This window comes from Emys orbicularis, chromosome 1 (assembly GCF_028017835.1).
Source record: "Emys orbicularis isolate rEmyOrb1 chromosome 1, rEmyOrb1.hap1, whole genome shotgun sequence".
Lineage (NCBI taxonomy): Eukaryota > Metazoa > Chordata > Testudines > Emydidae > Emys > Emys orbicularis.
The window spans coordinates 316,980,360-317,004,554 of NC_088683.1; the positions used below are offsets into that span (position 1 = coordinate 316,980,360).

Sequence of the window (24,195 nt, forward strand, 5' to 3'; positions counted from 1 at the left end):
CCATTATCCAAGTTCTTAACGAAAACATTGAATAGTTCTGGACCCACGACAGATCTTTGAGGGACCTCACTAGGTATTTCCTCGCAGCTTTACAGCAAACCATTGATAACTACTCTTTGAGTACGGTCTTTCAGCCAGTTATGTACCCACTTTATAGCAATTTAATCTAGACCACATGTCCCTAGTTTGCTTATGAGACTGACAAAAGCCTTACTAAAATCACGTCTGTCACTTCCCTCGCCAGCCACTAGGCTGGTAGCCCCTTAAAGAAGGAAAGTAGGTTGGTTTGGGATGATTTGTTTTTGACACATTCATGTTGGCTATTACTTACTGCCCTAATAACCTCTAGGTGCTTACAAATCTTTCCAGGTATCGAAGTTAGACTGACTGGTCTATAATTCCCTGGGCTCTTATTTCTCTGCCCTTCCCCTCTTTTGAAGATAAGTACTATGTTTGCCCTTCTTCAGTCTTCTGGGCTGATAATAACTTCCAGGATTGCCCCAACTAGTTCTTTAAGTAACCTAGGATTAATTTCATCAGGCCATGCCACCTTGAATATATCTAATTTACCTCAATATTCTTTAACCAGTTCATTCCCTATTCTGGCTTGTGTTCCTTCTCCCTTGTTCTTAATATTGTGTTACGTATCTGGTCACCATAAAAACTTTTAGTAAAGACTGAAGCAAAATAGTCATTATACACCTCAGACTTCTTGATGTTATCTATTATTAGCTCTCCTTCCTTGCTAAGTAGTGTGTTTCCTTCATCTTTCTGTTTTTCCTAATGTATTTATAGAGCCTCTTATTGCCTTTGCTAGGTGTAACTCATTTTGTGCCTGAGCCATTCTGATTTTGTCCCTACATGCTTGTGCTATTCTTTTGTACTCCTCCTTAGCAATTTGTTTATATTTTCACTTTTTGTAGGATTCCTTTTTGATTTTCACAATGGTCATTAAAGAGCTCCTAATGCAACCATATTAGCCTCTTAGTATTAGTCCTGTCTTTCCTTTGCATTGGGATAGTTTGCTGATGCACCTTTAATATTATCTCTTTGAGAAACTTTCTCCCCTGAACTCCTTTTTCCCTTAGATTTTCTTCCCGTGGGACCTTACCTACTATTCCCTGAGTTTGATAAAGTCTGCTTCTTTGAAGTCCATTGTCCTTATTCAACTGCTCTCACTTCTTCCTTTCCTTAGAATTAGGAAATTTATCATTTCATTGTCACTTTCACCGAAATTGCCTTTAACTTTCAGATTTGCAACTCATTCTTCCCTGTTAGTGAGATTCAAGTTTAAAGTGGATGTCTCCTGGTTACTTCCTCTACCTTCTGAAAAAAGTAATTGTCCCCAATACAGTCCAAGAATTTATAGGACACTTTGTGTTATGTCACTTTAGTTTTCCGACAGATGTTTGGGTGGGTCTTGTGTTTTGGATATTTCTGTTATTCTAGAAATGAATCATCCATTGTCTCTGATGTGGTTGTTTATTGTAGACCCCTAATATGACATTGCCCCTATTTGTTTGTTTTTTTCTGTTTTTATCTTCATCCCGGGACTTTAAACTTGTGTGCCTCTCACCACCACCTGGACCTCAGAACAAGTGTATATATTCTTGGTGTGTAATCCAACATCTACTCCCTTTTTTTGTCTGCCTGTCCTTCCTGAACAAGCTATACCCCTCTATACCAATATTGCAATTGAGATTCATCCCACCCACCTATTAAATCATAAGTTAGCTATTGTACTAATACTTCCAATTCTTCCTGTTCATTCCACATACTCCTTGCCTTTATGTATAGACATGTAAGATGTTGAGCAGATTCTCCCACTCTTTTACCTCTTGCTACTCCTATGACCCTATTGTAATTCTTCATTCCATCCCAAACATCTAGCCCTCTGGTAAGAGCACATTTTCTTTATATCTACATCTTTTGTCACCTGCCCCCTTTGAACCTAGTATAAAGACTTTCCCACTGGGTTGGCAAATTGGTGTGGAAAGGTGTTCATCCTTCATCTCATACAATGTTATCTAATCTCAGTGAAGTGCTTTCTCACCTGATGAAGTGGGTATTCACCCACGAAAGCTCATGCTCCAATATGTCTGTTAGTCTATAAGGTGCCACAGGACTCTTTGCTGCTGAAAATAATGTGGTGGTCATTGTGGATAATAGGCTGAACATGAGTTCTTTGTGCAACACTGTAGTCAAAAGAGCTAATGTGATCCTTGGATGCATAAACGGAAATCTTGAGTAGGAGCAGAGAGGTTATTTTACCTCTATATTTGGCACTGATGCAACCACTGCTGGAATACTGTGTCCATTTCTGGTGTCCACAATTCAAGAAGGGGGTTGAAAAATGGGAGACCATTCTGAAAAAAGAGCCACAAGAATGATTAAAGAATTAGGAAACATGCCTTATAGTGGTACACTCAAGGTGCTCAATCAATTTAGCTTAACAAAGAGCAGGTTAAGGGGTAGCTTGATTACAATCTGTAAGTACCTATATGGGGAACAAATATTTAAAATGGGCTCTTTAGCAGAGAAAGGTATAACAAGATCCAATGACTGGTAGTTGAAGCTAGCCTGGAAATACAGTGTAAATTTTAAATAGAATAGTTAATCATTGGAACAATTTACCAAGGGTTGTGGTGGATTCTCCATCACTGATAATTTTTAAATCAAGAATGGATGGGTTTTTTAAAAGATACGCTCTAGGAATAATTTTGGGGAAGTTCCATGGCCTGTGTGTTATAGGAAGTCATATCAGATGATCACAAAGGTCCCTTCTGGCCTTGGAATCTATGAATATTCTCTCAACTGACAAGTGCCTGCCTATCTGTGAACATGTGAATAGTGTTTCTCTGTTTAAGGCCCTGATCCGACAAGCTAACCTGCAAGGGTGGACTTTTGAAAACTTAAGTCAATGGGGCTCCATTCAAAGGTTTGCCTGCTTTCCTTAGTGTGTGGTATCAGAGCCTAAAAGTTAGGTTGACAGAGATAATGGTGATTAGTGTGTGTGAAAAGAACAGGAGTACTTGTGGCACCTTAGAGACTAACAAATTTATTAGAGCATAAGCTTTCGTGGGCTACAACCCACTTCTTCGGATGCATATAGAGTGAAACATATATTGAGGAGATATATATACACACATACAGAGAGCATGAACAGGTGGGAGTTGTCTTACCAACTCTGAGAGGCCAATTAAGTAAGAGAAAAAAAACTTTTGAAGTGATAATCAAGATAGCTCAGTACAGACAGTTTGATAAGAAGCAAGTGTGAAAATACTTACAAGGGGAGATAGATTCAATGTTTGTAATGGCTCAGCCATTCCCAGTCCTTATTTAATCCTGAGTTGATTGTGTCTAGTTTGCATATCAATTCCAGCTCAGCAGTCTCTCCTTGGAGTCTGCGGGTGGCTATCTTAAAACAGAAAAACTTCAAAAACAGACTCCAAGGAGAGACTGCTGAGCTGGAATTGATATGCAAACTAGACACAATCAACTCAGGATTAAATAAGGACTGGGAATGGCTGAGCCATTACAAACATTGAATCTATCTCCCCTTGTAAGTATTTTCACACTTGCTTCTTATCAAACTGTCTGTACTGAGCTATCTTGATTATCACTTCAAAAGTTTTTTTTCTCTTACTTAATTGGCCTCTCAGAGTTGGTAAGACAACTCCCACCTGTTCATGCTCTCTGTATGTGTGTATATATATCTCCTCAATATATGTTTCACTCTATATGCATCCGAAGAAGTGGGTTGTAGCCCACGAAAGCTTATGCTCTAATAAATTTGTTAGTCTCTAAGGTGCCACAAGTACTCCTGTTCTTTTTGCGGATACAGACTAACACGGCTGCTACTCTGAAACCTGTGTGTGAAAAATTCACACTGCTGAGTGCTGTAGCTATGGCGACTCAACCCCCAGCGTAGAACTAACTAGGCTGATGGCAGAATTCTTCCATTGACCTAGCTATTGCCACTCAGAGAGGTGGATTATCTGGAGCAACAGAAAACTCCTTCCATTCCTGTAGGAAGTATCTGCACTGCAGCACTACAGTGGCATAGCTGCAGCACTTTAGCTAGGCTGCCATAGTATAGACATGGCCTAAGTATATACTTAAGTAGATTAAAAGAAACTTTCTGAGGTGTATGCAGGTGTTGAGCGTCTTCAGTTACCACTGAAGCCAATGAGAGGGAGGTCACAATGCTCTGTAGGATCAGGTCCTATGCAATTTTCAAAACTTCATTATTTTGTGAAATTAAAACCAATTTCTTTCAAACAAAGTACTGAAGACTGCCCTTGCTAACTTTCAGACTTCAACCATTTTTGCTGTGACCCAGTTTTAAAAGGAATGTTGTTATTTAGAATTTAAGCTATAAATAAAACTTAAATTTAAATCTAGATTACATTCCCTGGAGCCATTACAGTATTTAGTTTGAGGATAAAAGCACACTTTTCTAATGTTAAGAAAATCTAAACTACAAATTCATTTAAGTATTTTATTTTGTTCAAAGAACTTGGAAGCTCTGTTGGAGAAGCTGGCAGGACTTATTAGTAAGTGCCAGCAGTGTGTCTGGTGCTTCACAAGACACAGATGTCAACAGTCCCTGTCCCAAATTCATTACAAATAAGAAGGTGAAAATAAGACTTAAAACACACACTGGAGACCTAGAAATAGGATTTAGAAGACATGCAAACTTATTACCTATATATTTAATTGTTTTTTTTTTTTCTCCTCTTTCCCTATTAAGTTATGGTCATACTTCTGTAAGCCCTAAGACATCATTCCATAGTTACTGAAGTTTGTGGTTACTGAAGATTACGGTGGCCCATCTCTTCTTTACTAGTTAATCTGTTCATAGAGGTAGTGATTTGTGGGATATTTATGTGTGTGTGTGTGTGTGTGTGTTCCACTCTGTTTGAGTATGTGGCATTTTTAATGGTAAACAAAAGTTTTTACACTTAATTACATAGTTTAATATCAGTTTTATATGTGATAAGATTTGCTTCTTGTATGGAATTGCTTAATATTATAGTTGGTGCTAATGCTTGCTACACTCTGATTTTAGTGACTAGTTATCAATAAATACAGTGGACATAGCTACAAGGTTTAGACCTGGCGGGCACCATGGTCTAGAATGTTAATTGAGGCAAGTTTATGGTAGCTTGGGCCAGTGCCTTATCGCAGAGCCACTCAAACCTTTTCCAGTTGAAAATTTCACTGGCGACTTGCCAGGAAACTTAGGCCATGCCTTGTCTACATAAAATAGAACAGCTTAATGCCACATGAAGACTATAAGTCCTGACAGGTAACGTTCCTTTTTGATCTGGGCAGTGGATAAAAGAGCACTCCTCAATAGACCACTCCACCGTGTTTGTAATAGGAATGGCTGTGGATTACTGGGCTGTATCAGTGAGCTACATTTGATCCTCCCTTGTTCAGCCAATTAGAATAGTTTGTTTAACTCTTAAACAGAATCCCGTTATGCAAACAATGAATATAGACTTTGCTGCTGAACCATTGTCACTAATACCATTTGTTATTTTTTTAATCACAGATTACTATTGTTGCCCATGTAACTGCCACCAAAATGCCAAATTTTCATCGCCATGAAGAAGAGAAGTTCTTTGTAAATGCTGAAGGGAAGAAGGAATCTATACCAAGCATACATGACCCTCCTACAAAGGAGCTCTCTGTTGTTGTGCCTTCATACAATGAGGAAGACAGGTGTAAGAATACTTCCTTGTTTTCTTTTTAAAGAGTTAAACTTAGCTCTGCATTATTGGTGAATGTCAGCAACATAAAATTGCAGGCCAGATTCTGTAGCCTTTTTGCATACCCAGTTCCCAGGTCACAATCAAATAAATGGGAGTTCTGCACATAGAGCTACTGTAGAATCTAGCCATGTGCTTTTTTTTTAGCAACAGAAATTAAGCTACTTTCTGTAAGAACCCAGTGTCACTAAAATCTTGTGAAATAAGGGTAGATGTTTCTGTCAGGAGTACTAGTTAATAATTCTGCTCCCCTGTGGGGGCACAGAATTCATATGGCCCGCATATTTCTGTGCCCCTCGCGCAGAAAAATGCAAAAGACATCTGCGGGGGGACATGTGCCGCAGCCCAGGCAGCGCATCTGTTCCAGTGTGCTTGGAGCAGCCTCAGAGACACAAATCACTGCGGGGGAAGGGGGCTGGGTGTGCGTGCCTGCGGCGGAGACGTTGATCACTGTCAGGGGGTGGGGCGTGCCTACCTGCCAACAAGCAAGAGAGACTCTGTCCCTCCTGCTTGCTACTGCAGTTCGCCGGGCATGGAGGGGTAGGGCTTTTATTTATGCAGAAGGAAGGCTCTGTCCCAGAGGCAGAAATGTAGCAGCCTGCCTGCTAGTTAATTGATCTCATTTTCTGAGGCAGAAATGTAGCAGCGTGCCTAGTAGTAACATTGTTAATGTTCCTATTGTTAGTTAACTGTTCCCATTCTCAGTCAATTCCCCCAGGAGCATAAAACCTGTAATAGTTTTAAGGCCCCTACATTGCCAGAGTGATGTAAAGCCTTATGAGGCCCCATCTACACTGGCAAGTTTGTGCACAGTAAAGCAGTTTTGAGCGCTGTAACTACCGAGATGTATACACTGCCAAGCCACTTAGTGTGCAGAAGCTGCGCAGATGCAGCGCTCTTAAAAAAAAAAAAAAAAAAAAAAAAACGCCTAGATGAGAGGCGTAGACCTTTCTGCGCCATGGCTACAGTGCTGCAGTGCCAGTGTAGACATGTGGTGATTACAGCGCTGCGATTGGCCTCCGGGAGGTGTCCCACAATGCCTGTTCTCACTTCTCTGCCCATCGGTTTGAACTGTATTGCCCTGCGTTCAGGTGACCAACTGTCAGCCCCACCCCATACATTCCTTTGCAAATTTGAAAGTCCCCTTCCTGTTTGCTCAGTGATGCGTGCAGTGGTTTCAGCGCATCTTTCCAGGTGTCCATGCCTGCTCTACACACCAGGCGATCCCCTGCTTGGAGCAATGCCGAGCTGCTGGACCTCATCGGCATTTGGGGAGAGGAGGCAGTGCAGTCACAGCTGTGCTCCAGCCGTCGGAATTATGATACCTATGGACAGATTTCTAGATGCATGATAGAAAAGGGCCATGACCGGGACGCATTGCAGTGCAGGGTCAAAGTGAAGGAGCTGTGGAACGCCTACCATAAGGCGCGGGAGGCAAACCGCTGCTCTGGTGCTGCGCCCACGAGCTGCCGGTTCTACAAAGAGCTGGACGCGATACTCGGTGGTGACCTCACCTCCACTGCAAAGTCCCCTGTGGATACTTCGTTGGCTTTGTTGCCAGTCGAGAGTGGACTGAGCCAGGAGGAGGCAATCTTGGATGAAGAGGGGGAGGGGGAACCAGAAGCAGAGGATGACTCGGAGGCCAGAGATGCATGCAGTCAGGAGCTCTTTTCTACCCTGGAGGAACCTAGCCAGTCACAGCAGTCAGATCTTGGCAAAGCGCAAACAGGAGAGGAGGCCCCTGGTATGTGGATCTGATTTTGGGAATTGCTGAAGCAAGTTGCTGGGGGCAGAAGGGTTGCAGAAAGCAGGCTTGTCTCTCACCTCCTGCCTAGTTTGAGTGGCGGAACAGGCCCTCACTTCACATGACTCTCCCTCAGAGATCTCCAGGAAACTCTCATGGAGATACTGGGCAATCCACTCCTGCAGGTTCCTCGGCAGAGCTGCTTTGTTTCTTGCCCCATTAATGGTAACTTTCCCGCGCCGTTGTGCCGTCGGGGGGGGGGCGGGGCGGGACCATAGCTGCACACAGGCTAGCTGCATAGGGGCCAGGGCGGAAGCCGCATGCTTGGAGAAGACCCTCCTTTCATTTCCTGCTCACCCTCAGCAGCGAGATATCTTCCATAATGAACACCTCATGTGGAAAGTGTGGGAACAGGAATGATTATCAGGCCCTCCCTACAGTGCTGGCTCTACCCAAGAGCCACGTGCCCGTGTACAGGAGGGTCCAGGAACAGTGATTTACCCTGCCCCTACTCACCATTTTGGGGGTCTTGTGGCTTATGTTTTGCTTGCTTGGGGTCAGCCAGTTAGTGACAGGTGTGTGAGTACTGGCTGTGTTTTAAAGCACTGTAACAGTGTTGTCTGTGTTGCAAACAATACTGCTTCTGTAAAATGTTGCATTTAAACTTCACAGAGATGACCTTGGGAGGCCAGCCTCCCTTATCGGCGGCAGAATGGTTGCGAAGAATTAGAAAGCGTCCAAGAAGAACTAAGGAGAACTTTATGCGTGAGTTTATGATGCACTCCGCCGCCGAGAAACAGGAATTGAAGGAGTGGTGAGATCGCGAGAAGAGGGAACGAAAGGAGAGTGCGGCACACCAGAAAGAAGCCACAGAGCGGCTCTTAACAGTTATGGAGAGCCAAGCGGACATGCTCCAGGAGATACTAGCTCTTCAAACCAAGCAGCTCCGCGCCCGCCCTCCCCTGCAGCCACTGTCGCAAAACTCTTTCCCACGCACCCTACCAACACACTCTTATCAAACTCCTGGCTCCGCTCTCTACCCGCAGCATTCCACTCCTCCCTCCTCACAGTCCAGCAGTGTGGACTCCCAATACCCACAGTACTCAGCACCCATCCATCTGCAGTTTGGCCCTGCTGAAGTACAGCACCCGGTGCATCGTACTCCAAAGGAGAAGGTTGGGTATGATCCTTGGACACTCCCAAATCTGTAGCCATCCTGGGACCCCTCCTCTTCTTGAGACCTTCACTCCCCCATTCCTTCCATTCCCCCAGCCCCCTCCCTGCTGATGAATTTTTTCATTTGACTCTCTCCTCTCCCTGATCCTTATGGCCCTGCGCTGTGCCCCTCTAATAGCCCTGGTCTTCGGCTGTTCAAACTCAGCCTCCAGGCACTGAGCCTCTGCGGTCCAGCCCTGAGTGAAGCTTTCACCCTTCCCTTCACAAATATTATGGAGCATACAGCATGCGGCTATAAGCATAGGAATATTGTCATCGGCCGTGTCCAGCTTCCTATACAGGCATCACCAGTGGGCTTTTAAACAGGCGAATGCACACTCCACAGCATTCTGCACTTGCTCAGCCTGTTGTTGAACCGCTCCTTGCTGCTGTCAAGTTGCTCTATGTATGGCTTCATGAACCATGGCATTAAGGGGTAGGCGGTGTCTCCCAGGATTATGATGGGCATTTCGACTTCCCCTAGGGTGATCTTCTGGTCCGGGAAGAAAGTCCCTGCTTGCAGCTTCTTGAACAGGCCAGTGTTCCGAAAGATGCGTGCATCATGCACCTTTCCGGACCAGCCTGCGTTAATGTCTGTGAAACGCCCATGGTGATCCACAAGCGCCTGGAGAACAATTGAGAAATACCCCTTGCGATTAATGTACTCAGTGGCTAGGTGGTCTGGTGCCAGAATTGGAATGTGCATGCCATCTATTGCCCCTCCGCAGTTAGGGAAGCCCATTTGTGCAAAGCTATCCACAATCTCTCACACATTGCCCAGAGTCACAGTCTTTCGGAGCAGGATGCAATTAATAGCCCTGCACACTTGCATCAACACGATTCCAACGGTTGACTTTCCCACTCCGAACTGGTTAGCGACCGATCGGTAGCAGCCTGGAGTAGCCAGCTTCCACAGTACAATCGCTATGCTCTTCTCCAACGGCATGGCAGCTCTCATTCTCGTGTTCTTGTGCCATAGGGCTGGTGCGAGCTCATCACACAGGCCCATGAATGTGGCTTTCCTCGTGCGAAAGTTCTGCAGCCGCTTGTCGTCATCCCAGACATGCATGACGATGTGATCCCACCACTCAGTGCTTGTTTCCCGAGCCCAAAAGCGGCATTCCACTGTGGTCAGCACCTCCGTGAATACCACAAGTATTCTCGTGTCATAGCTACTATGTGTGGCGAGATCAATGTCACACTCCTCTTGCCTTTGTAGTTTAAGGAATATCTCCACTGTCACCTGTGACATGTTGGTCAGTGCAAACAGCAAGCATTCTTGTCAACAGCTCGGGATCCGTTCCTGAAGCCAGAAAGAGGCGAGGCAGGGCAGAGCGCGCAGTACACAAACCGTTGAAAGATGGCGCCAAATGCGGAAGGAAGCACAGGGATTGCTGGGATGCGAAGCAATGCATCATGGGGCATTGGGACAGCATCCAGGATGCCCCGCAACCCCTTCCACCTTCCCACAAGTGTTAGCAGCAAAAGAGAAAGAGGTGCTCTGTGGAATAGCTGCCCACAGTGCACCGCTCCGAATAGCACCACAAGTGTGAATATGCTATTGTGCAGGCAGCTGTCAGTGTGAACACACAACAGCAGTTTTCCTTCTGTGCTATCTGAGCAGCGCTGTAACTGCCAGCACTGTAACTTTGCCAGTGTAGACATGCCCTAAATGACAGTAACAGAATCAGCTAGGAAGATCTTATGTGCTTTCTCACTCTTTTCCTGTGACAAAGTGGCACAATGGGGTTAGATTACAGCTCAGGATTTATTTTACTTACCCATTTAAAAAAAAAAAAAAAAAGACTTTGAGGGCAAATAAAATACTTACCAAGGAGTCAATAAAATGTCAGGACAATCAGAACCGAGCACTTCTCAAAGTACCCAGCCAGGTTCAGGACAATGATTAGCAAAACTGTATGACTTTCATGTGTGAAAGTCTGAGCAGTTTAAAATGACATTCTACGTTTTTTGTTTTTGTTTTTTTTTGTTTGTTTGCTGTTTGGTGTTCTGTAATGTAATTTAAATGAAAATCCAGGATTATAACTGGAATGCAGGGTATTAGTTACCAAGTGTTTGTAACTTAACTTTCATGTGTTTAGGAAATGCTGAATAGTTATTGTGAAATTTCTGTATTATAGTTTAAACAGATTACCAAAACAATTGGAACTGGTGTGATTATATTGCATTATTTTGATAAAATATGCAGCATTTTGCAGAATTTTTTATTTTTTGGCGCAGAATCCCTCCAGGAGTAAACTAGGTTGCTTAAAGATCATAAATGCCACTTTTAGCTGGTCTTTAGTGGCTCTTAAAGTCAGTATGGAGGTTAGGAGTAAAAATGTATCTTTATGCTTTAATTGTTTTAGAATTTTGCATTCTTGAGCCCGTACCAGTGACTTTAATCAGGCGGAAGGAATGGTCTTGTTGTTTAGGAGATATGGATTCTATTCCTGGCTTTGCCATGCACTTCCTGTGTGAACTTGGGCAAGTCATTTAACCTTAAAATGGAAAGGTCCTTTTGATGTGAAGGAGCTGGATGCTGTCTACTTATTGTTGGCACTTCAGACCATGTTGTTGTCTTTTCTTTCTTTCTTTCTTTCTCTCTCTCTCTCTCTCTCTCTCTCTCTCTCTCTCTCTGCAGAGAGAGCCACCAGGATGCCGTGTATGTATGTCCTTGTCTATGAACAGATCAGCCACAAGAGCAATAAGTGCCGTCTCAGGGTATGTCTAAACTGCAGTGAAAAACCGGGGCTAGCCCACGCCAGGCAACTTGGGCTCGCAGAACTCGGTCTGCGGGGCTGTTTCATTGCAGTGTAGACTTCCCGGCTTGGTCTGGAGCCTGAGCTCTGGGACCCTCCCACCACACAAGGTCCTAGAACCCAGGCTTCAGCCCGAGCCCAGAAGTCTGTGCTTTAGTGAAACCAGCCAGAGACCTGTGAGCCTGAGTTGGGTGGCATGAGCTGCTGTGTAGACATACCCTCAGTTGCATATCCTGGCCTGAAACCTTACTAAGAGTGATCCAGGGTACTAGCAGCTGTCTTCTGTTAGCTCGCTTAGAAAAAAGGTTGGACAGCATGTGATGGTTTGCAAGGTCACTAGTGTAGAGTGGTGGTTTCATTAGTATTGGTTGGATTATTGCTTTTTTCAGGATAGGTAGTAGATTTCCCTCCTCAAAGGACATTTTACTACCCCCTGATATTGGGGAAGGGAGGAGAGTGTCCCAGATGTTCTGTACTCTTTCTCTATCCAGGAAGGGCAGGGGTTGGAGTCACAGATGGTCACCCTGTTTGCAGAAATCAACACTTTTTTGCTGAGGCAATTTGCTCTACCTATCTACCCAGTTGCTGTTAGCTGGCTCATGCTGGTAATATTTAGTGCTCAGCCTAGTGCCTCAGCTAATTTGCTTTTTCTAATCATATTTCTTTGCATAGTTATTTTGTGCCTGTAATTTAATGTAACCATTTTATTAATAATTAAAAATTACCCCCAGTGTTAAGTACAAACCAGAATTTAAATCCTATAATACTTGTGGTTTTCACTTGTAGAAGTCAAGTGTTTATATTAACAGTAGCACCCAGAGGCTCCTGTCAGGCCCCATGGTGGTAGGCTCTGTAAAAACTCATGAAAAAATGGTCTTTCCTCCCAAAAGACTTTACAATACAAGGCTCCAGTTCTTTGAAGACTTAACATGAGTTTAACATTACACACTTTGAGTAGCCCCAGTAACTCCAAAGTGCACAAGTCTTTGCAGCATCAGAGCCTGTAAAAATAATTTACTATCTGGGAAGAGGGAAACGGGCATACAGAATTGCATAATGCTAGAGACTGCATAATGATTTTGGTGGCAGAGCTGGGAGTAAAATACAGTTAACCTAATTTTTAGTCCAGATGGGATTAAATTTATAACTGTAACTTTTGTTTTTTTGTTTCCATATTTTCAAGTCAATGGTATTTTTTATCTGGAGACCTGACTTCTTTGGGATGTGAAAATATTTTAAATATGCTTTTATTGATGCTTTGTTTAAACCAGCTTTTGTGGTATTTTTTTTCCTTCCAGTGCCTCTTATGATGGATGAAGCTTTAGACTATCTTGAAAAAAGACAGGTGTGAAACTTTCATTTTCTCATTTAAAATATAGTATCCTTGTAAGTATATGAAAACAAACTGCCTGTTTGGATTTCTGTGATCTGCCTAGAAGCAATATAAAATTATCCAAATAAAAGATAAGCACTCTAACCTGGCAACATCTCTTCATGAGTTCTTTTTCAGACTGTATGATGGAAGGCAATTTTTACTGAAATATAAAAATTAACTGTTCCACTTGGAAGAGACTTGTACCCACGTGATACCTATCCAGGATAAACATAGGGGTGAGGGATAGCTCAGTGGTTTGAGCATTGGCCTGCTAAACCCAGGGTTGTGAGTTCAATCCTTGAGTGGGCCATTTAGGGATCGGGGCAAAAATCTGTCTGGGGATTGGTCCTGCTTTGAGCAGGGGGTTGGACAGATGACCTCCTGAGGTCCCTTCCAACCCTAATATTCTATGATTCTATTCTATGATATAGGAGAGTAAAAGTTAGCTGATATAATTTAGACTATGTATTCCCACAAGGTTTTTAAAATCCTGCTTTTCTAACACTGTTACGGTTGGTCACCTGCTTATGAGGCAGCAAGTTTCAGAAAATATGGCATAGTTTGAACTCTTTCTGATCTTTAACGTAAGGGCTTCTCAGAGCCTCCAAGTTCACTTCATAACAATATTGATTTTCAACATTTTATAGTAGCTTAAAATAAATAAGACTACCTATGATGGAGCAGTTAGCATGTAATCTGGCAGCATTAGGATAGCATATTGGTAACAGACTGATGTTGCTTTAAGGATGTTTATCATCATAGCAAATTTACAAAATGATATTGGTGCATCTGTACAAATGTATATTATGACATGAATGAGGAAGAAGGCTCCAGGGGCAAAAAAACATTCTGGTGGCTGAAATTTTGCCAATTTGAGTAAGGGGGTGAAGGGAGATGTGTATTTGTGAAAGAGACAGAGATTGGACCAAATGCACAATTTCCATTTTTATTTTTAAGAAACGAGATCCTGCGTTCACTTATGAAGTAATAGTTGTTGATGATGGCAGTAAAGATCAGACCGCAAAGGTAAGAAGAGAATATTAAAGTTTCTCACCTGGCAGTCTAAGGGAGCAGATGTGTATCACACTGCTTTAGCTTTTATAAAATATAACAAACCTTTACCTTTTGTTCTACACATCTGCTGCTCATTGTTTTTTAATTGTTTATTTCTCAGATTTCTTCTTGTCCATGCCATTCATAGGATAACATTCCTATAGCACAATTGTTCTCTTTTGAAGAGATATAGTAACTTGCTGAATTTCCCTCCACAGTCCCCTCTGTTCATCCAGTGTGTCTCCTTTCCACACAGTCTCACCTCAAGAGCATTGTCCTGTGTGATTTCTCTTACCTGAAACAGCATCACTGTGTCTGCTTCTTCAAATCTCCCCTTCTCTTTCCAGATCTCATCTGAGACCATAATTCTTTCCCATCTAAGCCTCTTAATCTCCCACAATTTTAAATGTCATTTTATTATTCTGTAAAGTATTTTGGCATAGTTTGTATAGAATTTGTTATACAGCATAAAGTTGTGTATTCGTTTAGAAACATAATACTGAAGTATTAAGGGTAAGATTTTCAGCAGCGTTCTGCTTTCCTCTACTTCTGCTTCTGTTGAAGTTAATGGGAGTCTTACCATTGACTTCAGTGGGAGCAGAGTCAGGCCAGCTCTGAGCAACTTCTGAAAATGCCACCCTAGATTTATGTCTAGGTTAGCCACTAACATGCCTACTTCTGTTTCAGTTTTTCCTTTCAAGCTTGCCTGATAAGGTTATGTGTCCTTTCATGCATATGTGTTCAGTAGCTTACTAACCTGTTTACTACTGCCAGTGTCAATGATGGATGAATCATATTATCTCTTATGTAATATTGTATAAAGATTGAAAAGCCCTCAAAGTAGTAGCCATTGTCTGTCTTGTACAGTGATGAACATGTCTAGCCTTCTAAGACATAGGTGTTCTGCACTTTCATGCCCGACTACTCGAACGCTGAAATTGCTTTAAGCTGATGCTCAACTTTATTAAATATTTGTGACACTGTAGTCTCTTAGGGCCCCATTATGCTAGAAGAAAAATATGATGAAAAGCACTATATAAGAGCAATTCATGTCTCAAAGCACTTACAGTTTTAATTAAAAAGCAGACATAGCAGTGAAACAAATGGGAGACAGGTAACAGTAGTGAAAGCATGTTTTTCATAGACTAGCTTTGTGCACTGGTATAAATACGTGTGATATGGTTTTCTAGCTTTAACTTTGGCAGGTGGGGCGAAGGGGACTTAAGACAGCCATAGCTATCCTCTCTGACCACTACCTGATTTTAGTCTTCTTGTTTCTTCAGTTGTCTGGCTGTTAACCTTCTTACTCTTTTTATTTTCCTAAACAGACTTCAACTCTGCACTGGATAATATATTTCCATTTTATGCAGATTGAAGTGGTAACAATGCTATTGAAGAAAAAGGGATGGAAGAATAAGATCTCTATCTTTCACTTGAGATTCCAGTTTTGTTTTATTAGGACTTTCCTATGTCTTACAGGTTGCAATGAAGTACTGCAAGAAATATGGAAGTGACAAAGTACGAGTCCTAACATTGGTAAAAAATCGGGGAAAAGGTGGAGCTGTCAGAATGGTAATGAATACTTTCAATTCTTTCTCTGTTTTGAACTAATTCTAGTCTTGCCAAAATAAGCAGACCTTGTGTGGATTTAATTTAATTTAAAGATTTTAGATTAATAAAACCGTTTTGAAAAATATTGAATTCTTCCATAAATCTTCAATGCAAAAATGTACAAAATATAAACTCATTGCAAGGATTTGATAACACATTGAGTAATAACATTGAAGATTTTTTTTCATATGAGAATTTAAATTAAAGCCAAACTACATCCATTAGTTAATTTAGAACTAGCTCTTCAGTGCAAAAAAACAAAAACAAAAAACCCCTTATAAGATGAAAATCAAGCTCCGGTAATAAGATAAGTAAATATAGATATTCCTCTCCAGATTATAGCTTTGATATTTAGAAATTGAATAAAGAACTAAGGCCCAAGTCCAGCAAAGTTTTGCTTAAATGTGTGTATTCCCACTGAAGTCAGCTGGGCTTGATTTTGATGGGGCATAATGTGTGTATTTCATATATTAACTTACAAATAGATATTTCTCTTCACAAGAGAAAATATATTAGTGTGTGTGATTATGTAATTGTTTAGAGTGAGTGAATGATACTTTATTTTTTTGACTTAAAAGGACTACATCAGTCTTGGGTTGTGAGCCATGAATTCGGATAATAGGTGACTGTAAAGAGTAAAAATAAAACTTTTCTCTCATGTTGTCAATACACTTCATTTATTATTTCTGGAATCTTCATGCATTTATTTTTTTCAAAGATTATCGTATTAAAGCTACATCTATAACTTGTCTGTCTGTCCTAAGGTTTTTATATGGTGAACGTAAGAATGGCCATACTGGTTCAGACCAGTGGTCCATCTAGCCCAGTATCCTGTCTTCCAACAGTGGCCAATGCCAGGTGCTTCAGAGGCAATGAACAGAACAGGCAATCATCGAGAGATCCATCCCCTGTCATCGACTCCCAGCTTCTGGCAGTTAGAGGCTAGGGACACTCAGAGCATGGGGTTGCATCCCTGACCATCCTGGCTAATAGCCATTGATGTACTTATCCTCCATGAACTTAGCTCTTTTTTTTTTTTTAACCCTGTTATAGGTTTAGCCTTCACAACATCCTCTGGGAACGAGTTCCACAGGTTGACTGTGTTGTGTGCAGAAGTACTTCCTTTTGTTTGTTTTATACCTGCTGCCTATTAATTTCATTGGGTGACCCCTAGTTCTTGTGTTATGTGAAGGAGTAAACAACATTTCCTTATTCACTTTCTTCACACCAGTGGTTTTCAACCAGGGAGGGGTATGCAGAGATCTTCCGGGGGTATGTCAACTTATCTAGAACTTTCTCTCAACTGGGGGGGAAGGTAGAAGGGGGGATCACAAGTATAGGGCAGGCATTATGGAGTGGCAAGCAGGGCAATTGCCTGGGGTCCCACGCCACAGGGGACCCCACAAAGCTAAGTTACATGCTTCAGCCCTGGGCAAGTGGTGGGCGGGGCTCCTGAAAGGGTTACAGTAACCTGGAAAGGTTGAGAACCATTGCTCCACACCAGTCAAGATTGTATAGACCTCTGTCATATCCCCTCTTACTCATCTGTTTTCCAAGCTGAAAAGTTCTAGTCTTTTTCATCTCTCCTCATACGGAAGCTGTTTCCATACTCCTAATCCTTTTTGTTGCCTTTCTCTGTACCTTTTCCAATTCTAATATATCTTATTTGAGAAGGAGTGACCAGATCTGCATGCAATATTCAAGATGTGGGCATACCATGGATTTATATAAAGGCATTATGATATATAAATCCATAGTGCCTATGATTATAGTATTTAGGTAGTACATGGAATGATAAAGCACAGAAGTTCTTTGGTGGTTTTTTTTGGGGGGGGGGGTTTCCCCCCCTCAATTCTTCCAGGTGAAGGAGCATGACTTTGTGTGGGATATTTTAATATTGAAGTGCATGGAATGTTCTCATTCACTAGTGCCTCCACCCACTTGCTTGAGAGAAAGAGAGAGAGTTTATTCTTTGTGTAGTGCATATGTGAGGTGTGTTTGTACTGCTGTATGTAGCAGGCAGGAAGAGTGTAAACGGTGCATGACCACCAGAGAATATACCCCCATCAACATTGTACTTTCCATCAACATTGAGGAAAAAAGATGATTATGGTTTACACTTTGCATAGATGATAGAACTGCGGCAGTGTTTTTAATTGGTTTTAGTACATAGCTGTTGGTTTGAGACTCTTAGAAATTAATTAGAAGGTCAGGAAATCCAGGAAATCTCTGCTCTTATATTTAAAAAAAAAAACACTTAGACCCTCTGTTTAATTTTACTTGAAATGGAAGATTCCATGTTTGTTTCTGAGTTAGAGCATACAACATCTTGGGTAGGACAGTTAGGGTATATTCTGGATGTATCTTCAAGAGCCTGCAACACACTTTGTACAGAGTTAAGCATGTATGGTGGCAACAAGCACAAATGCCCTTGTGCATCTGCACGTGTCATGTAGCACCTAGAATATATGGAGCCAAGCTCCAGGTCTGCTGCAGTTGTTGCCCCAAGCTAACTGCAGTTATGTTGTACTTTATCTTTCTCAGACACATTTTAGAGATTTGGCTCTTGAAGATGTATTAGGAGGTAGCATCCTACACCCTATCCCAATGCTGCATGCTTTATCCAAGGAACATGGATCAAGTGACGAGGAAAAACTGTACAGTGATTAGGCAGCTGGTGTGCTTTGACAGTGTTTATCATGCTGACCAGTACTGCCTCCTTGTTTCCTTCTGCTTCCCCCATCTGTTTATTGTATCCACTTGTCTCTTGTCTTACATACTTAGATTGTAAGCTCTGTGATTTAGGGACTATCATTTTGTTATTTGTACAGTGTCTAACACAATGGGGCCCTGATCAGTGATTCAGGCACCTGGGCGCTGCTGTAATACAAATTAATAACCTTGAACACTTGTTTTTTTTATCAACAAAATGTCAACATAGGAAATTGCAGGCTCACCTATTTGTTTAGTTTAATTCCTTTCTAGATTTCTATTTAGGTTAACATTTTAAGGATTTGCTTTCTTAATTTAGACTCCTGGGGCCTGGAAGCTAGTTTATCATGATGAAAATTTATTTGTATTGGTGCAGGTTTTAACTTGCTGTTTCATCTGCAGGGTGTCTTCAGCTGTCGAGGGGGAAAAATCCTTATGGCTGATGCAGATGGAGCCACAACGTTTGCAGATATTGAAAAAGTAGAAGAGGGTCTTAGAAATCTCCAGCCATGGCCAGTAAGTATAAGCTTCTGTCATTTTAGCTGAAGCAGTTTATGGACTCATAGTTGTATTTCTCTTTATTAACGAGTTTCTTGCATACATACTGAGAATCTTTAAGATATGCTTAACTTTAACTTGACATCAGTGGTGTACGGGGAGACTTTGGCAAACCAGTAAAGTGCCTGAACCCACTATGGCTTATTGTTAAAAAGCAACCTAGTCAGCAGGCTGTAAAATGGCCATGCAGCTTGACCCAGGCAGGAGGGGAGGGGGTTTTGGGTGCCACGGAAAGGGCAGCTTGACCCCGCGTCCTTCCTGATAAGAATTGTGTTGAAGTTGCTGATAGCCTACTCTTTTAAAACGCATGTATGTCCCAGGAATGTCTATTGAGGTCTCAAGGCTGCAAGTTCTGGAAAAACCCACACCTGGTTAATCAATAATCAGAAGGAACCTCTTGCTTGAAACTGCTTACTTCACAAGGTTTCTTTAAGGGACATGTCATTCTATTACTAATGTATAAATAAGGGGACTCATTTGGGGACTCTTCGGGACTGGTCTCTCCCTCTGGATGCATCTTGTGTTCCCCACCGGCAGACGGGCTGTCACTGTGCCACTCGAGAGCCACATTCAGCTTTGGTAATTATCAAGGGTTGGGGGTGTTTTACTAATCTTGTTGTGGACGTGTGTAAGTGCTTGAGTCTAAGTAAAGTTTAGCTTTAAGTGAAAGCACTCTTGTGTTGTCCTGTTTGTGCCAGCCATCTATCGGTCAGACGGCCGTGTCTCCTCTGATTTATTTCCTGACACCTCCTCGCACAGAGTAAAAGTTACCAAGAGCTTTGGGTTGAAAGAACCCCGGGTAACAGTGGGACTACTTATAGTGCATCAAGTTAAGCATGTGCATATTTTTTTTGCAGGATCAGGAACCTTAATTTGCACATTTTGACACTTGTGCTATTTCTTTCATTGAGTCTTTAAACTTTTGTGGGATCCATGTGTTTTGCGTTGCTAGCCCTTTTTTCTTTCCAGTATAACTGCTCACTGTGCTGCCTACTTATTTAAAAATTTGCTTTCTCTACCCTTATTAATTTGATATGTTGCTTAACCTAATTTCCTCCCACATTATTTTGAGAATGACTCTTTTTATTTTATTCTAATTGGTCTATTTCCTGTTAGCAGATGGCTAACTTTTAATTTGCAGATGTCCGTTCATTCAGATTGTGTCCTCTCTGAAGACCAAATAAGTCATATCGGCTCACAGTGTATTCCTGAATAGGGTAACAGTGGCACTTAGAGCTGCTTGACTTGAAGAAACTCATTTTCAGTTAACATGGTGCTTAAAGACAAGTCGATGTGGAACCTGTAACTAGCCCCAAAATGGAGGGAGCGATATGTAACTTCTATACTTAGCTTTTTTTCCTCCCCCATTTGTACCCCCTTGTTGTTGTTACAAAGCAGTCACTGAATTATGTTTAAAATAACCATTTGGTCAAACAGATAAAGTTCCGACCCCACTAGATGGCGCTAATTGATTAACATACCTTTTAAATCTGTGCTATTGAAAAGGCAGCAGGCCTTAGTTCTTCAGAATTTTCCTAAAGTCCAGAAATGATTCTTTCATGTCAAAAGTAGTAATGTGACAGTAATTTTAATACAGGCCATTGGAAGTGCCTCTTACAGTTTAATTGGGGCTTAGAGATGTGACATTCCTACACAAATAAAATATTGCCATCTCAGCAAAATCAAGTCTTTTGTTCTGTTACCTGTTCCCTATTGCAAATCTTAGGGCAAACATGCCCATACATATTAAGTGTAACTAGATACTTTGTTGTCTGCACTGTGAAATAAATTCTGTCTGAAAAGCTCAGACATTCTTACTCCTGAACGAGACCCGAATAACATGCAGCAATCTAAACTTTTCATATACAAAATGTAATAAGCTTTAGACAATCCATAAAATGTAGAAAGGCTTTATTATATCAACACATTCAAACGATAAGATTTGTATAACTCACCAAAAGCAGACATTTCTATTGCTTTGACAAATTCAGTGGACAAGATTAAGCCATCATGATGCTTTAAGATTTCATATAAAAACCTTAATAGAAGAAGCCAGTGATTCAGAAAACACTAGTGGTGGTGTAGTTAGCTTCCAATTCTCTTGTGTGTGTTCCTTTGCAGAACCAGATGGCTATTGCCTGTGGCTCTCGAGCCCATTTGGAACAGGACTCAATAGCACAGGTAAGTTTCTCTTTCCTCGTATGAACTAGACTCCTAGAACTGCTGTTTTTTCATTAACATTCCAGTTTTTAAATTAAATCAAGACACACAAAATGAATGGAGGCTGATAGTGGGGAAGGCAGTTGCCATGAGCCTAGCAATAGTCCAACATGACTAAAAGCTCTCTGTTCCCAGAGTTCAAACACCACCAGCAGGAAGTGTGAGCTAGACGTCAGCTAACAAGGATTTAAATCAGTTGCTCCAGCAGAGGATGGGACCTTTGGTCCCAAACGCAACCAACCGCATGTGTGCACAAATGTGTCCAACATGAAACCAAAAAGGGCATATACTATAATCACTGAGTGGAGAGCTTTAGGCACAGTACTTTCAAGCAGATGCTTTGGAAGCCTCTACAATGGTGGTTCTACAATGGCTCTGCAGCTCATCAGCTGGAACAGTCTCTTCACACACATGCACAGGCTCTTCAAGTACTGGGAGGACAGGGAGAAGCAACTGACAGCTTGACTTTAATTTCTTTCCTTTCAGTCCAACAATTTGTTGCTCTTCAACTCTTAAGACCTGAGTGAGTGGTAAAAGTTTTGTTGTAAGTAGTAATAAAATGTTTGAAAGGGTATCACAATTCTCTTGCAATCAACATTATGAAAATTAATTTCATGTTAATGATTGAAGGGGAAGACCTCACCCGCCATCCAGACTTGCCCCAGCAAATGTAGATTTGGAATTCAGAACTTCCAGCAAACATAGCTAATTTGGAAAACTTGCATTTCTTTCCCTGCCTTTAATTGAGAATCACTTGCAATGCAAGTGCCTTCCTAAGGCTCCTTGCTACAGCTATGCCATGGAAGACTCTCGGATTAAAATTGGAGAGGCCAAGACTGCCTCACGGGTCTCATGCTTGCACATTTCCAAAATTACTACAAATGACGACAAGTGAATCTTGCTTCTTCTGGTGGAGTATGCATACAGAGGAAATGAGCATTGTGTTTAGTCTTGAATGAGTTCCAGGCAAAGAGCCTCTGAAAAGTTCCTTGAGAGAAGACTACAAGGTTTGTTTTGTGGAAATATTGGTAACCCGTATGAAAGTAGAATTTCAGTATGAACAGGAAAACGGCAGTAGAATAGAGTATTGAATACACACTAGACAGAACAACTTAGTATGTGACTGTTATGCAACAAACTTGCATCAGCGCGCAATCTTGTCTTACATCAGTTTTACTGATGTTTTGGCAGACTGTAGTTGATATAGCACAGACATTGCACTTATATTGCAACAAACACATTGCTGGACTAATTTCTCTAACATCGTTCGATGAACTCATAATGCTGGATTTTCTCTACAACAAGCTATGTTTACACTAGCGTGTGATACTTAAAATTATTCTAAAATGTTTACAAAATACTGAAATAGCTGCAAAAGTCCAAGAGGAGATAGAATGGAGTTCAAATCCTGGCATAGCTTCTACTTTTCCCCAGTGCTTAATTTGTAATGAAAGAGCTGCTGGGGCTCAAGCAATTAGGTGCCAGGGCTCAAGCTATTTTTTTTACATTCCTAACTCATGCAGCAAGCCCAAAGGTGCCAGGACTATGAACTGCCAAGCCTAGAGGTGCCGGGTCTCTGCCCTGGCACAAATTAAGCACTGCTTTTCCCTCTGGATTATGTAATAGTGTTAGGCATCTAGTCTCCTATCAACGCACGGGCAAAGTTTGCATCATAGTTGACAAGAAACCCTGAAGCTCTCTCAGTAATGGGACTAAATCCTGGACCCTGTGTTCACAACATGAATGGGTACAGAAAACCATTACTGTCTACATATGCTGGCTTTGCACCAGACCAACTAATCCTAGGGATGGTTGGGCCTGATGAATGTAGAACTGTGGGGCGCACACCCCTAGGGGATGTGGAAGAATGTTCGTGGGGAAGGGCACAGTGGGGCCGGGGGCAGGGATAGAATGCCACCCAGACCCACTCTGCCCCTAGCTCTGCCCTGCCTCCAGCCGTGGCCCTAGTGCCCGGCTGCGGCACTGCACCCATCCGTGGCCCCAACTGCTGGCTCCCGCCGCAGCTCCACTCCCAGCCTGGCCCCAGCCCCCCAGCATCGGTCCTTGGCTGCAGCTGTGGCCCCAGCATCAACCTCCTTACCCCTAGCTGCGCCCCACCCCCCGGGAGCCAAGGCCCCGCTCCCAGCCCCGGCTCTTGGGGGGGATTGGGGGCACGGACAGGGCGGGGGGGGGGGGGTGATGTGAAATATTTGGGGACCGCTGACATAGAGGGTGGAGGGGCTCTTAGGTAAGGTAGTTTACCTTAGGTAAACTTGTTTAAATTTTTAAAATCTAGGCTTCCAAAAACCAATTTTAAAAGTGTTTGTTTGTTCAAAACAAAAATCATACTGTGATGATTATGTCCTAGTATATCTCTGTAATTCTACTTCTGTGATCTATACCAAGTTCTGTATGTGTATTTGTTTAAATTTGAGTCATGGAAACAAAACTTGAAAATACATAGTTGCAATAAGGTTCCCCTTCTGTACTGTAACATACACCATTATTGTAAAGTTACATGTGTAGCTAAAATGATTCAAATTTAGAGCTGTCTGAAATATTTTTGCCTAAATGAAATTTCAGCAAAATATGGTGTTTCATAAAAGCCAAAACATTTTATAGAGACATCAGTTTCCACAAAACTTTTGTTTTGGGGGTGGCGGAGGAGGGAGACCCTAAAGATGGGTGTTTAGGGTATTGGCCTGGGATTTGGGACACCCAGATTCAAGTCCTTGCTCTGCCTGATTTGGCACGATCTGGGATGAAAAACTGTTCTGAATCAGGCAAAGCATGGACTTCGAGCTGAGTCTCCCAAATCCCAGGGGAGATCCTAAGTGTGACTGTCTGACACACCTTTCCCCCACCACAATTCTCCTTTTGTTCCAGTGCGGAACAAACACATTTCTAACTTCAAAATTGTCATGAAGTGGAATTCTCGTCCTCTGTTCAGATCAGTTCAGATGTTCCTTTTGTCATATAAATGAAAACATCTAATTTCTTGTCTTTTGTTCACAGCGCTCTTACTTCCGAACTCTTCTCATGTATGGGTTCCACTTCCTAGTATGGTTCCTCTGTGTCAAGGAAATCAGGGACACACAATGTGGGTTTAAACTGTTAACCAGAGAAGCGGCCTCACGGACTTTCTCAGCTCTTCATATAGAACGCTGG

The 24,195-nt window shown here is 42.1% G+C and overlaps 1 protein-coding gene across 3 annotated transcripts in view; it reads left to right on the plus strand.

Annotated features, from left to right (window-relative positions):
- The window catches only part of ALG5 (ALG5 dolichyl-phosphate beta-glucosyltransferase), a 44,177-nt gene that overhangs the window by 1,043 nt on the left and 18,939 nt on the right, over positions 1–24,195 (plus strand). For 2 of the 3 annotated variants that reach the window (XM_065418428.1, XM_065418436.1), the window contains exons 2-8: positions 5,561–5,732; positions 12,797–12,843; positions 13,831–13,899; positions 15,406–15,498; positions 18,652–18,765; positions 20,929–20,988; positions 24,043–24,194. In XM_065418428.1, the coding sequence (XP_065274500.1) occupies positions 5,561–5,732; positions 12,797–12,843; positions 13,831–13,899; positions 15,406–15,498; positions 18,652–18,765; positions 20,929–20,988; positions 24,043–24,194 (707 nt within the window). Of the gene's footprint in view, positions 1–5,560; positions 5,733–12,796; positions 12,844–13,830; positions 13,900–15,405; positions 15,499–18,651; positions 18,766–20,928; positions 20,989–24,042; position 24,195 lie in introns of those variants that run through there. The other variant, XM_065418444.1, reaches the window with a different exon arrangement.